The sequence below is a fragment of the Gopherus flavomarginatus genome, chromosome 7, assembly GCF_025201925.1.
Source record: "Gopherus flavomarginatus isolate rGopFla2 chromosome 7, rGopFla2.mat.asm, whole genome shotgun sequence".
In the NCBI taxonomy this organism is placed as follows: Eukaryota; Metazoa; Chordata; order Testudines; family Testudinidae; genus Gopherus; species Gopherus flavomarginatus.
In genome coordinates, this window is record NC_066623.1 from 53,174,159 (window position 1) to 53,188,033 (window position 13,875).

Below are 13,875 nucleotides of genomic sequence, written 5' to 3' on the forward strand. Positions count from 1 at the left end.
TTTGGGTAGTGCTTCAGTTTACTGTTTTGTCAACAAAACATGGTAGTGTAGACAAGGCCTAAGACAGTGGTCCCCAACCTTTCAGTGTGACGGGCGCTGGATGACTAGCCACTGAGGAGCACAGCCGCTGGACAAGCAGCTGCTGAGAAGGAGTAACACCAAGAAGCATTGCCGCCAAAATGCCACCTAGAAGCAGCATCCTCAAGAGGTGTCGCCGCCTAAATGCTGCCGAGAAGCAGCGGCTTTTCGGCAGTGACGCTTCTTGACGTTGCCACTTCTTGGCGGCATTTCGGCGGCTGCTTGTCTGGTGGCCACGCTCCGCAGCAGTGGGGTGCTCCCTTGTCAGTAGGCAGGTGCACATAGATGCCCTGGCGGGCGCCATGGTGGGGACCACTGGCCTAAGACATGTCTTATCTTATCAGCAGGATCTGTGAGAAAGGATTCCTTTAGAGAGAGATGAGTAATTGCTAATGGCATCAGTCTCTGGGGAAGCTGAGGATTAGGAATGCAGACTTTCAAAAAACGGGCATATTTAGAAAATTAAATGCCTTTTTGGATCCTCTGACTTCTATATGAGGCCTATCTTTCTGATTCCGTGATTGATCTGTCATGGGTTGGATCACAGAAACCCCGCTGGGAGCTGCCAACTGATGTGCCAAGACACCTCTGCTCCTGTTTTCCTTGCCTTCTCAGGACTCCAGCACCCTGTCTTGCTGAGCCAGACACTCGCGTCTGCTCCAACGAAGACCCAGGGTCTGAATTACTTGCCTCAAAGCTGCAGGTTTACCTGAAAGCAGCTCACAGAAGTATGCATGTCTTTAGCACTCAGATGCCCAACTTCCAATGGAGTTTAAACCCAAATAAATCCATTTTACCCTGTATAAAGCTTATGCAGGCTAAATTCATAAATTGTTCACCCTCTATAACACTGATAGAGAGAGATGCACAGTTGTTTGCTCCCCCAGGTATTAATACATACTCTGAGTTAATTAATAAGTAAAAAGTGAGGGTGGATTTGATTTAAATCAAATTGATTTAAATCACTAGTCAGGAAGACTCGATTTGATCATGGATTTCTACATAAAAGTGTATTCTTGTTGGTTATTATAACCTTAATACATATTCTTCACAACTCAGAGATAGGTGTAGGTTTCATTTTTAGAAGGGACACACTATATATTTTTAAAGTGATTTATTTTGAAAACTTTTCAGATGAGTTTTACAGCTGTATCAGAAAATGAATGATTGTTTGGTCATTTCATTTACCAAAGGTAAAGGAAGGAGATAGTTCACCTCCTAGTGGCTTCATAAATATCTCCAAATTCAACAGGTTAATCATTAATATTTGGAGGATTTTCTTGCCATGCTGTATTAGGAGGAGAACATCACCAGACAGGCATTTCAATTGTTTTATTTAACTAAAACAACAACATTATGTATTCTGGATTTTCTTTCTTCAACAGCAAACATATAATATTTTAACAAAACAAGCCTATGAATTTTTGAAGTTAGTTAAATATTCAAGTTTTTTAAAGTCCGGATTGTTTTTGCTAAAATAGTTTTTAAATAAAATAGTTAAATGAAATTTAAAAAACAAAAAACAAAAATTAAATCAACTATGTCAGCCAGGTCAACATGAGAAACTTAAAATATTGGCTTCTGCAGCTAACTCAGTTGTCTGCACCTTCATTTTCCTCTTTGTTCATAATCTGGAAAAGAAAAACAAGCTTTCCTGTTTTTTCAGGTCTCAAACGATTTCTCAGTTTGGAATGAATTAGTCCAAAGGACGGCAATATTCTTTCTACATCGGCAGAAGAAGCGACTGCTGTTAAAAGTGAGATTATCACTTCAACAGTGCCTGAATTCAAGTGCTTAAGTGACTCCTACTAGTTCACTGGTGTAACTTTCTTTAAAACATCATCAGCAAACATATATTTCTTGAATGGTTCACCCTTAGCTCTGAAGTTTATTATAGTTGGCATTATGGAGGGTTGATTGCTGGATGTCCATGTCATAGCCAGCTGCTATTCTTCAGCAATTAAGGTTTGACCCTGGTACCGAGTATTGAGAATATTTGCAAGAAGATGAGCTGGAGAGAGTTCTTGTCCCATTCGTGTTTTTAATGCTTGTAATTTAACTCTGCCACTGCATACTTTCTTTTTAAGATCTCACTCAGTTCCTTCCAAATTTCAACAGCGTCAGCAATAAAACCTATTGAAATAAAATAAAATACATAACCTATTTAAATAAAATAAAAGCTATTTCCTACATTTTGTTCAAGGCTACAGAAGTAGGCTTCAGGGTAATCAGCATGTGTTCAACATTTCTCTTAAACCCAATGTTCAGAACTTTGGATGTGACAGTGCCATCTGTTTGTTCACAGTTTTGTTCACAAACTGGCATCAGATTAGGCCAATTCTTGATATAGTGCTCAAAACAGTTCACTAGTGAGTTCCATTGCATGTCTTGTAGGAAAGTTAGCTTGGTTCCTTCAACGTTTTTCAAAGCAGTTGCTGCAAAGTGGTTGTTACGGAAGTATTTTGTAATTTCAACAACATTAGCCTTAATTTCTGGAACGCTGAAGTCTTTGGCTTGGAGGTGCATCAAATGAGCACTGCAACTGTATGTTATTAGCTTGGGACTCTTCATTCTCTTTTAAATAATTTCTTCTCGTCTTGGATACATTTGTAGCATTGTCTGTGGCCAAGCTGCATGTTGGACTTTTGAATTTTTTTTCACAATTTGTTATAGCTTTTACTGCTACTTCTTGTAAGTATTGTGCTGTGTGTGCATTTCCTGGTATACCAATTGTTTCTGTAAGGAAGACATTCCCTTCTTCTGTTGTCACACAAGCACATACAACAGGATCATTGTGGACATTGCTCCACCCATCAAGACTCAGGTTAACAATTTTACCTTCTAGACCTTTTGCACACTGTTCAGTTTCTCTTCATACACTTTATCCAGCAATTTGCCTGCGACATCTGCTCTGTTGGGTGGACTGTATGACTGAACCATGTTAATGAAGTATGGGTTCTCAATCATACAGTAAGGAGCATTTGTTGCATAAACAAACTAGGCAATTTTTTCCGTCAATTACCTCTTTTTGTAATCTGCTGGTTCTTATCACAAACTTATTTATGGTGGTTTCTGGATGATGGAGATTTTTTTTTTCTGTTCACTATAGCTGATATACTGTTGCTGTGTGATATACATGATGTGACTGAAACACTATTATTGGCAGATAACTCTGAAACTATAGAAAATGATAGTGATCTTGAAGGGGATAGTCTTCAGAATCCTGTATGTTGAAGTGGATGCTCCTTAACAAAATAAGTTAAAGTAGTTATTTAATTATTATTACCACACTGCTCATTTAGTATTACTCATTGCATTCATTGATGCTCAGTACTACTTTAAAGGTGAAATTGTAAAAGGGAGATCTGCCTATTTCAACTATTTCATTTTAGATGCTGTTGTGATAAAAAAAATGTAGTACCATAGAGTAATAACTATATTTTTTGCTCAAACATGAGAATTCAAGAATAGTCCAGAAGGAATACAGGCAGTCCTTAAGAAAGAAATATGAAATAAAAAACGTTACCAACCCGAAGATCCTGCATGTTCAGACATGTTCCTTTCATCGTCTTCAACGCAGTTTCCTCCTGAGAAGGAACATTTCTCATGATGTTGTTTCATTTGGGCAACCAGGCCTTGCATTTCTTTGTTGCACTGTTTGCATTTTGCACGCATGCCCGTCTTACCTACCGGTAGAGAAACTTCATTAAATATTCCCAAACTGGATCTCTTTTACGGCCTGCTGCCATTATAAGTTTTTTTTCTTCTAGTGAGAGAATGGTATGGTAGATCTCAAAACTATGAAGGCTACTCTCAGAAAGACCTCAAGACTTCTGGAATATGCTGCTCAAACAGTTTCACTTTTGTTTCTGTTGCCTCTCCCTCCCTTCTCACATTTATCTCCAGACTTCTTCTCATTGTCCAGATCTATTCCACCCCCAACAATCTGCTATTCATTGAACTTTTTGAAATGTTGTACTTTTAGAGAGGTAAGGGATTGACTCTGTGTACACAAATTTGCAGAGGGATAATAGGGTTGAGGTCTATTATTTCTCACCTCTATATATTATGTATTTATTTAAAAACATTTTTGCTGTTAACAAGCATGTTATATTTGGAGTCACAAATCAACAGTTTGAGAACTGCAAAACTAAACATCTCTGATGGTATCTTCTTGACTGAGCACTGAGTCCCATTGGGTAGACAGAAAGATTAACCTAAATAATCTATACAGAAGCCCCTGGAACCCCATAAAATTGTGTCCCTAATCCATGAACTATTGGAACTCATTTACAAAACTTTTTTTAAAGATTACATGAATATATTGTTTCTCACTATAGAATTAGAATTTATAATCCCTATTCCATGATGAGATATCTTTGAGCTGTAATGTATCTTAATTAAAACGATCTTTAGATAGGATTTTTCCTCAAAAAGCATTTTATCAAAAAATCTGATTTAAATAAAAAAAAATCAAATTATTATTTATTTAATTATTTTTAAAAAATCATTGATTTTTATCCACTCTGGCACGTACTAGAGCCGATAGACATAGAGGTGCCTCTTATGCTAAGATTCTTGTGTAAATTGAAGGAATGTGGGAGAGACCATGTGCTAATACAAAGAGGACCAAGGCTGGGTTTATGCTATACAGGTAAAATCTGTCTCATAATACAAACTACTTGATCAGAGATGTCCAATTCGCATTGACCTGTTTTCCCAGTTATTTCTTGGGCTTCTCATTTAGTCGGTGATGAATTTGTTTTTATGCCTTGTAGGAAGGTGAAAGGAGGTAACATAGATGTTCACCCTTCCGAAAAGGCCCTTATTGTTCATTATGAAGTGGAAGCAACCATTCTTGGAGAAATGGGGGACCCCATGTTGGGGGAGCGAAAGGAGTGTCAAAAAATGTAAGTTTTTTGGGGTTATTTCTTAAAGTTAAAATGTCCTGGAATTCTAGGCTATGGGTTCTTAAAATTAGTGTTCTATTATATTACTTCCTTTGTTACTGAAACTTTTTCAAACTTCAGAATGTTTTATTAAATTAGTAAATTAGTATTAAGTCTGGGGATAGCATATATGCATAGTTGTTTGCAATGGTGTTGTAGCATATATTCATTGTAATATTACATTTTAGTTCTTATATAGTGTTTTCCATCTGCACATATAGAGTTTTCCATCTCAAGGTACTTCATAAAGGAAAATAATTATCATTCTCCCCATCTTACCTATGGGGAAGCTGAGGCATGGAGAAGTGAAGTTACTTTCTCGTGGTCACACAGTGGTCAGTGGCATAGCTTGGGTTAAAACCCAGATCTTCTGAAGTCTACTCTGGTTCTCTATCCATTGGGATACACTGCCTGCCTTATTTGGAGTATGTGTATGTCCAGTTGATGTTAGCAATTTCTTTATGTTATCTGCATTTTCTTTATACTGGGTACAGTTGTTGTGCCCTCTGTCGTTAAGGTTGCCTAAGCATTTCTGTTGTGAAAGACCCTTTTCCAGTAAATTCCTCAGACTTTCACCTGGAAGGTGAAACTTTCCAGGTCTGTTTTTTGCTTGAGGGTGAATTTGTTGTTGTTGTTGTTGAAAGATCAAGCATATGTGTCTGAGTGCGGGGGTTCTTTTTTAAGAATAAGGAACAGGGGAAAAAATAACCATTTCCATTGTATAAGAAAATATTATTGTTGTAGATTTTTTTGAACACACTAAAAATGTTTGGTTTGCAATGAATCCATGCTATTCCATCTAGGACTCAACAGAAATCCTTTTATTCCACCTCCTGGTCTGTGCCTACAGATATCTGCTCTTGCTTACTCTCTTGTCACTGGTATGATCTGTGATTTTTGAGTCCTTTATGGCAAAACAGACTTCTCTCTATGGCTGTCCTAATGCAGTGTGAGGAAGCTGTACAATCAATACTGACAGCAGATTTTATTTCTGAAAGGTATTTTTTCTCTGTTATACTCTGGGAGTTTCATATTAATAAAGGAAAGTTACCTTTAGATAACTTTTTTGGAAATAGACCACTGACTCCTTATTTGCTGCTGTGTCTTGACTAGATAGGAGACTTTTGCTAATACAGCCATCTCTAAAGCTGCTGTTTGACCAGCTGGTGAGAAATGGTCCTACCCTGTTAAGTCCATTTGACAGCCAATTGTTTGCTATTCTGAACTCCAGGGTGCCACTGCCTTCTGATCTCCGCTGTTCCAAACTGTAGCATGAGCATCAGATGTCTGTAGATCATCTCTGCCTTGACAAACTCATGACTATATATGTTTAAACTGAAGCGTTGAAGATGCAAAAATCTTATATCAACTGAGTAGAAAACGATCTGACCTGTGTCTTGCAGTATTCGGCTGAAGAGTCTTAATGCAAACACAGACGTTGCTTCCCTGGCTCGAAAGGTGGTGGAGGAATGCAAGCTCATTCACCCCTCCAAGCTAGCGGAAGTGGAGCAGCTGCTGTACTACCTGCAGAACCGCAGAGATTCCTCTTCCGGGAAAGGTAAGCAATAGAGAGAACAGGGGGAATAAGGAGCTGGAATGTAGCAGCTATAGCGATACTCTGTATTTTGGGGTTTCTAATTCAAATGCTACTTTCCCTGATACTCAGAAACCTGAGGAAAGAAGGAGAGTGTGTGTGTTGTGCTGTACATGGAAGAATTGACAGAATCTTATGGGGGAAAAGTTGTCATTTTGATGATCAAAGTACATTTTGAATTTTGATTAGTCAAACTTAATATTGATGTTTCTCTTTCAATTTTTGTGTCTCGATTTTAAGTTTTCTGTTCTAAATGGTGATATGATTACTTCAGATAGTGTTTCAAAGATGTCGATGGAATTATTTCCATGAAAATTACAACCTCTTCTCTTTTCTGTTACAACCAGTTAATAGGATAGATGCTTTCTAATGTCTTTTTCTGGAAGCTGTGGTTCAATGCCTGTTAAATTGCAGAGTCAAGAGGTTCTTTATAGTACCAGCAGTCCCCACTTTGTCTGCTGACAGGGCTGTACTATTACACCCTAGCTTTATTTAAGCCTCTGTTTAACACCTGGTTCAGCAGCCTTCAGTGCTGAGTCACTTCGAGATTTAATAATATTAAAAGAATTCTAGCATTTTCAGCTTTGTCTCTTGGTAAGACACACAGAAGGCAAAAATCCTGGAGAAATTTCCACGCAAGTCCTGGATTCAAAGCAGTTAATTGTTAGGAGTTTGCAGGCATATATCTACCAACCCATGTTCTGGAATAGAAGATATAAAAGTTTCCAATCCCCAACAATCTCCTGTGTGACTGCAAACCCAGATCTTTCATTATATAGGCACAAATATAGGTTAGGTTTTCTTAACTCTTTTCTGCTATGTTCTTTTGTGGCCACTTCTTAGTAGAATGCATAGTTCTTAGTGCAAAAGCAAAAATACTGGGCTAGTGCTAGTTCATAATTGTTTCTTTCTTGCTGTCTAAAGAAGACCTGAAATTACATTATTTTTAAATGGTACCTTTCTGCCTGTTATATATATTAGAAATGTAGATCTTGTCTACTGGAAAATTCTGTAGGTGGGTGACCTGAGAATTGGTGCTTTATGACATCATGGATTCAAAGGAAGCAAAACCTGATTAATTGAGAGTAGAGCTGATTTTTTGTTCAGATGGTTTAAAACTCTTTTTTTCCTGTTGGTCCTATTACTAGGCATTTGAGTTAAATGCCTCGTAAACAATAGAAAGAAAGGTTTCAGAGTAGCAGCTATGTTAGTCTGTATCTGCAAAAAGAACAGGAGTACTTGTGGCACTTTAGAGACCAACAAATAGGAAGAAAAGGTTTTTTTGGATAAATATTCAATATCCCATCTCTTCAACTAAGGCTTGTGAGAATGCCCAGTCCTTTTCTCTGGCTCCTCCAATAGAGAATGGCAGCAAAAACCAGCCACTTGACATTAGATATGATATGCTATTATTAAGACCCTACCAAATTCCCGGCCACAAAAAATGTGTCGTGGGCCATGAAATCCAGTCTCTTGTGTACTTTTACCCATACTATACAGATTTCACAGGGGAGACCAGAGTTTCTCAAATTGGGGGTCTTGACCCAAAAGGGAGTTGCAGGGAGTTGCAGTATTGCCACCTTTACTTGTGCATTGCTGCCAGAGCTTGGGTGGACAGAGAGCAGCAACTGTTGGCCAGGTGCCCAGCTCTGAAGGCAGTGCCTCACCGGCAGCAGCACAGAAGTAAGGGTGGCAATACCATACCATGCCATCCTTACTTCTGTACTGCTGCTGGTGGCAGCTCTGCCTTCAGTGGTGCAGAAGTAAGGGTAGCAGTACCACAACTCCCTTCCGTAATAACCTTTGACCCCACCCCCCTCCACAACTCCCTTTTGAGTCAGTATCTTTATAATTACAACACTGTGAAATTTCAGATTTAAATAGCTGAAACCATGAAATTGACCAAAATGACTCATGAATTTGATAGGGCCCTAGCTATGATTTAAAAAACAAACAAACAAGTAGCAAACTTTTCTTGAAACAAACCAACCTTCCCCTGCCCCCCAAAACTCCCCCAAACCTTTCAGCCCTTTGTTATAAAGAAGCAGAACAGTTGTTTTACCATTTGTCAGTTACCTTTAATGTTTGGATGCTTTTTTTGTGTGTAGAATTTTGGACTTGCCCGCAGGGACTCCTGCCATATCACAGCATGAGCCAGAACACAGGATTTAAAAAGTACTCTTCTTGCTCCACAGAAATGTCTTTTTTGGACCAATATATTGCATGCTTGAGAGCTGGTCACTCCATAAAAGGATGCAACATCCTTTATATGCAGGCCTTGATGAGAACGAAGCCATAGCCTCAAGGCCTTCCCCAGAGAAAGTCAGAAACTTACTATATCTGTATATCACAAACTTTTCCTGTCAGCAACAAAAATCCAGGAATGCTTTACTTTTAAATGTTTTGTCACTTCCACCCTTTACCATCATGCACACTTCACAGGAAATGCTGACTCAAGACTTACTTTACAAAGTCCTGATTAGACAAGTAGCCTACTGAAAGTAGTTGTTTTCTACCCTTGTGGCATATATACCAACAGAAAGTATGTACATCACTGTCAGTCTGATCTAAGCTTTCTAGTGGCCCTCGGCACAGAGGAAAATTGAATCCTGAAGGTCCAATCCTACATTATAGTGAGGATATCCATGATTTTGTAATCATGGGATGATACTCTGTTCCAAGGCGCATAGATATATATATAAATAAAAGGGGGCTTAACTCTGAATTTTCCAGTTCTTATGCAGTTAAAAATGTTAGGCTTCTAAAGATGGATTCATTACCAAAAAAACCCCTCAAACTTTTATTTTTTTTTTTAACTTGCAGTACATTATTCTGAGTGTCAAAAAGTCATGGCAAAATTATCTCCTTGGTTACTTCTTGCTCTGGCTACAACACAAAAACAACGTTTGAGCTTTGTTATATACTTACATTGTAAGCTCTTTGGGGTGGGGATCCTCTTTTTGTTCTATGTTTGGGGCTCCTAGATACTATGATAATACTGAATATGCTGTCGTCAGTGAATATGCACAACATTAATTAGAACCATGTCTTTTATCACTATAGAAAAGAAAGAGAAATCTAGTAAACCGAAAGATCCACCACCTTTTGAAGGAATGGAGGTAGGAATCTAAGCTAGAATTTAAAGAAAGCTAAATACGAATACCTTTAATCTTACAGAACTGTTTTATATTAAAAGGAAAAAATATAGATGCAAATCAGATGTGTAAAATATTGAAGAATTTTTTAATTGATTTAAAAAATATTAAATAATAAAATAAAAGTCCTCTCCATAAGTGGTGAAATTCTTGCACATTTGTCTTCGGGTTATTATACTTAGAGGGTCATATGAGTGAGATTCTGGAACATGGGGCTAGACACGACAAGGCTGCTACTTAGTGTCAGTTGTTTTTGTGATGAAATCTTGTATGTTCTGCACAGTCAGTAGCAATGGTTCTGTACGTGGTGTTTGTTTTTTGTTGTTTACATCTTAAGACTTAGCTACGCACTCTTTTCTGCTTTGCTGCAAAGTAACATCATTTTTGTTGCATGTTGAGCGGGTTCCTTTTTCTCTGTGTCAAAGCCCAGCTATGTCTTTGATACTTTCAGATTGATGAAGTAGCCAATATCAATGACATGGATGAGTACATTGAGTTACTATATGAGGATATTCCTGATAAGGTGCGTGGCTCTGCCCTTATCTTACAACTTGCCAGGAACCCTGATAATTTGGAAGAATTGCTGCTCAATGGTAACTTGCAAATCCTCTCATAAAGTTATGCTATTTTTTACCATCTCTGTGGCGCAATTTCTCTGCTCAGAGAGACTCTCACATCTTTCATTTGGGATGGGATGGGGTTTTAGTATTAGTTTGCTCTTAGAGCAAAATAGGGCCAGCACACAACATTTACTGTTTATATCTCAACAGTGCTGTAGCACCCAAAATGTGCTCGGTGCTGTGTATGTGGAGGGAGGAGGAGAACAGAGAGATAGTTATAGAGGAAGGCATTCCTTGCCCAAATAGTATACCCTCTGTAAAGACAGCCATTATATATGCAAGATCCGAGTTAAGGGTTCGTCGTGATGTTAGGTTGATGCTCTTTTTCACTTTCTTTTCCCTTGTTCCCTCTCCAGAAATGCCTTCTCTCCACTGGCGCATCAGCCAAACTGTTTCGCCATTGATGCCCCAGTGTGTCCTCTCCAACTGGCCCACCCCTATGTCATAAAATAAGATTAGTCTGAGAGACTGATGCAAAAAACATTAGGCAGTCAAATGGTGGCCATGTTAATGAAAGTATCTGAAGGCTGAGGTCACTCTGGTGGCAGGCGCCTCCATGGCCTCACCTGCTCCTTGTACTAATTGTCAGATCCTGCTGCCTGAAAGAAAGCAGTGAAAGGTGTGTTTAATCTGTTTAGCTCAAGCAGGTCAGAGGGAAAGAGGCACTACAGCCATTCATCTAAATCTTGTTTGTTTTTTTAAGAAACTGCCCTGGGTGCATTAGCCAGAGTGCTGAGAGAAGACTGGAAACAAAGTGTGGAACTTGCTACTAATATTATTTATATATTTTTTTGCTTTTCAAGGTAAGTGCAAGAAGAGCTTGCTCTATCAGTTGCCCAGAGTTTTTAGTTATTTTCTGTGCTAGTATAGTTTGGAATTGCATCTTAAAGCACTTTTACTGAGAAATAGCACTACGTATGGGGAAACTGAGGCATAGAAAGTAAACCCACTGGGACATGAGCCTCAGCAGAGCCAGGATCACAGAACCCATGGTTTTTGAGTTCCAGCCCTGTCCCCTATCCCACTGGACTCTTTGATGTCTTCCTTATCTCCCACATAACTCCCCCATCAATGAAAACAGTATTCAAAACTCAAGTATTCAATTGAAATGTGAAATGTCCAATTGTTAGTAATGTTACAGCTTCACTACATCTAGAATATTGGTGAAAAAGAAGTTATCGCATAAGTGGATTGTTACCTTCCCGCCCCTCTGCCTCTTTTTTGAGAGGGTGTCCTGGCTGAACCATTTTATAACATACAATCTAGAGCTGGCTGGAAAATGGAATTTTCGTTCCAAGAGAAATTCTCACTTATCAGATTGTGTGTGTGTGTGTGTGTGTGTGTTCATTCCAAATCTGAACAAAAAAATCAAAATTTCCTGTGGATGAAAATTTCAAAAATTTTTGGTTCACATCCATCAAATCATTTAGTTTAGATAGTATCATTTCGTTTTGACTTAGACATTTTGTTTTTTAGACATATTAAAATGTGAACTATTAAAATTAAACAAAAAATAAATGGAAATGACAAAGTCAAAAAATGTTTTTTCTGTATCAAAATGAAATGAGTTGAATTGTTCCTATCAAAAGTTTCATCAAGATTGACATGTTCTCACAAAATGCTTCCAATTTGACAAAACGGCATTTTCCGATAGAAAACTGTTTCACTGAATTTTTTTCAGCTAGCTCTAATGAAAACCGGTCAGGTTGTGCAATTCTATGAGATCTTACTACCCTAGTTTTGAATTTCTCTCATACACTGCATATCTTTTTTTAACAGTTTTTCTCAGTTTCATGGACTAATCACACACTACAAAATTGGAGCTCTGTGTATGAACATCATAGATCATGAGCTGAAGAGACATGAGCTCTGGCAGGAGGAACTCACCAAGAAGAAGAAAGCTGATATCCTCTCTCTGTGCCTGGGCAACTTTTAGCTTTTCTGATTCCTAGTGGTTGAAACGAACTATATGTGCAGTAACTCATGTCAATACAGAAGATGAGTAAGAGAGCACAAAATCTCATTGCAGGACTAGAACAGATGAAAACCAAAAGTGAAAAATTTGGGCTGGAGAAGGGATTGTTTTTTGTTTTTAAAAATGATTTTAACCTAAATGTTTTAATTTACTAGGAGTATGGCTTATATGGGACGTTTTTACTACTAGCAGAATCCTTAACACCATTAATTCCTAAGCTGGTTCATAGTGTGGACCACATTTTAATAGATACATTGTCCCATGGGCATCTTCTTATTCATTATTACACAGACCATGTAGTCCTGGCTGGTGATCAAATAATATCTGTGATTGATATTTGTCCCCACTCTGTAATTTCCCTGTGTCTTTTGCTCTATTACTATACAGTCCTTAACTCCAGTTATTTACTTGATGAAGATCCTGAGAATCAAACCCTGAAAAAGGATTATGAGAAAACCTATAAAAAGTACCAGGGACTGGTTGTCAAGCAGGAACAGCTGCTGCGAGGTATGAACTCCTAAAACATAAGCAACAGGCAAGGAGATCCTTGTCACAGCATGAAGGGCCAGGACTTGCTGAGAACTTTTAACTAGTGTGGAGGATGTTTACTAACAAGTTAGAAAAATAAAAATAGTCTTAATCTGCATACTTTGGCAGTGTTTTAAACATTATTTAAGTAATTGGCCAATCTCAAAGAGAGAACTTTGGTATGTGTTTGCCAGAACACTGCATACTACTGGTGACGCTGCTACCATTGAATAGTGCTGGAGTCTTGCAAGGAGCAGATCATCAGCTGGTGCAAACTATTATAGCTCCACTGAAATCCACAAAGATGCCTGTTTGTACAATCTGCAGATCTAGTACTTGAATATGTATATAAAGCAAATTGTATTTCTTTTCCATGCTACTTGTTCCTTTTGAGGTATCTCTTCAGAACACGCTAGATGGTTCCTAGCCCAGTTCTACCACTACAAAGAGTATCAATGGGCCCCTTTGTTGGTATTGTCAGTACGGAAGCCCACCATCAAATGAGCCGAGGAGACTGACAAGCTTCTCACCTGTATGCATAATTCATTTATTAGGGATTGAGGATCACTGGCAGGGAACATTGTGAAGGTGCCTGCATTGCTGCTGTACTATGTCTGTTCTGTGCATGGAATAGTGTTTTTTCCAAGATACTCAGTCTAGTGCTTTACACCTGCACTAAGTTCACTTGTAAAAGGTGAAGTAATGATTTTTTAAAATGAGGTCTCTAATAATCTTACATTTTCATCATTTTAAAAATGAAGCTCTGTAGCGATCAGGGAAAAACTATGCTTACAGTACTCTAATCAGACAGTGTGAGTGCTGACACAGTGTGTGTCCATGTAGCAGCCAGAAAACATGTCGAAGTCTGGCAGGCAGATGCAGATCTTCAAAAGAATTGGGAGAAAGATAAATGAAGAAAACACTGTCAAATTTTAAAAATTTGCATATTTCCAGAAACTTCTTAGCTTTTATTAGC

At 38.3% G+C, this 13,875-nt stretch overlaps 1 protein-coding gene across 6 annotated transcripts in view; it reads left to right on the forward strand.

Moving 5' to 3' along the window:
- KIFAP3 (kinesin associated protein 3) overlaps window positions 1-13,875 on the forward strand; it is a 174,970-nt gene that overhangs the window by 22,607 nt on the left and 138,488 nt on the right. For 5 of the 6 annotated variants that reach the window (XR_007775618.1, XM_050963132.1, XM_050963134.1 and 2 more), the window contains exons 2-8: window positions 4,857-4,988; window positions 6,431-6,585; window positions 9,685-9,740; window positions 10,228-10,369; window positions 11,100-11,199; window positions 12,176-12,300; window positions 12,780-12,878. Coding sequence is in view for 5 of the 6 variants with exons in the window: in XM_050963132.1 (XP_050819089.1) it covers window positions 4,857-4,988; window positions 6,431-6,585; window positions 9,685-9,740; window positions 10,228-10,369; window positions 11,100-11,199; window positions 12,176-12,300; window positions 12,780-12,878 (809 nt within the window). In the remaining variant the exon portion in view is untranslated. Of the gene's footprint in view, window positions 1-1,744; window positions 1,835-4,856; window positions 4,989-6,430; window positions 6,586-9,684; window positions 9,741-10,227; window positions 10,370-11,099; window positions 11,200-12,175; window positions 12,301-12,779; window positions 12,879-13,875 lie in introns of all 6 variants that reach the window. The other variant, XM_050963135.1, reaches the window with a different exon arrangement.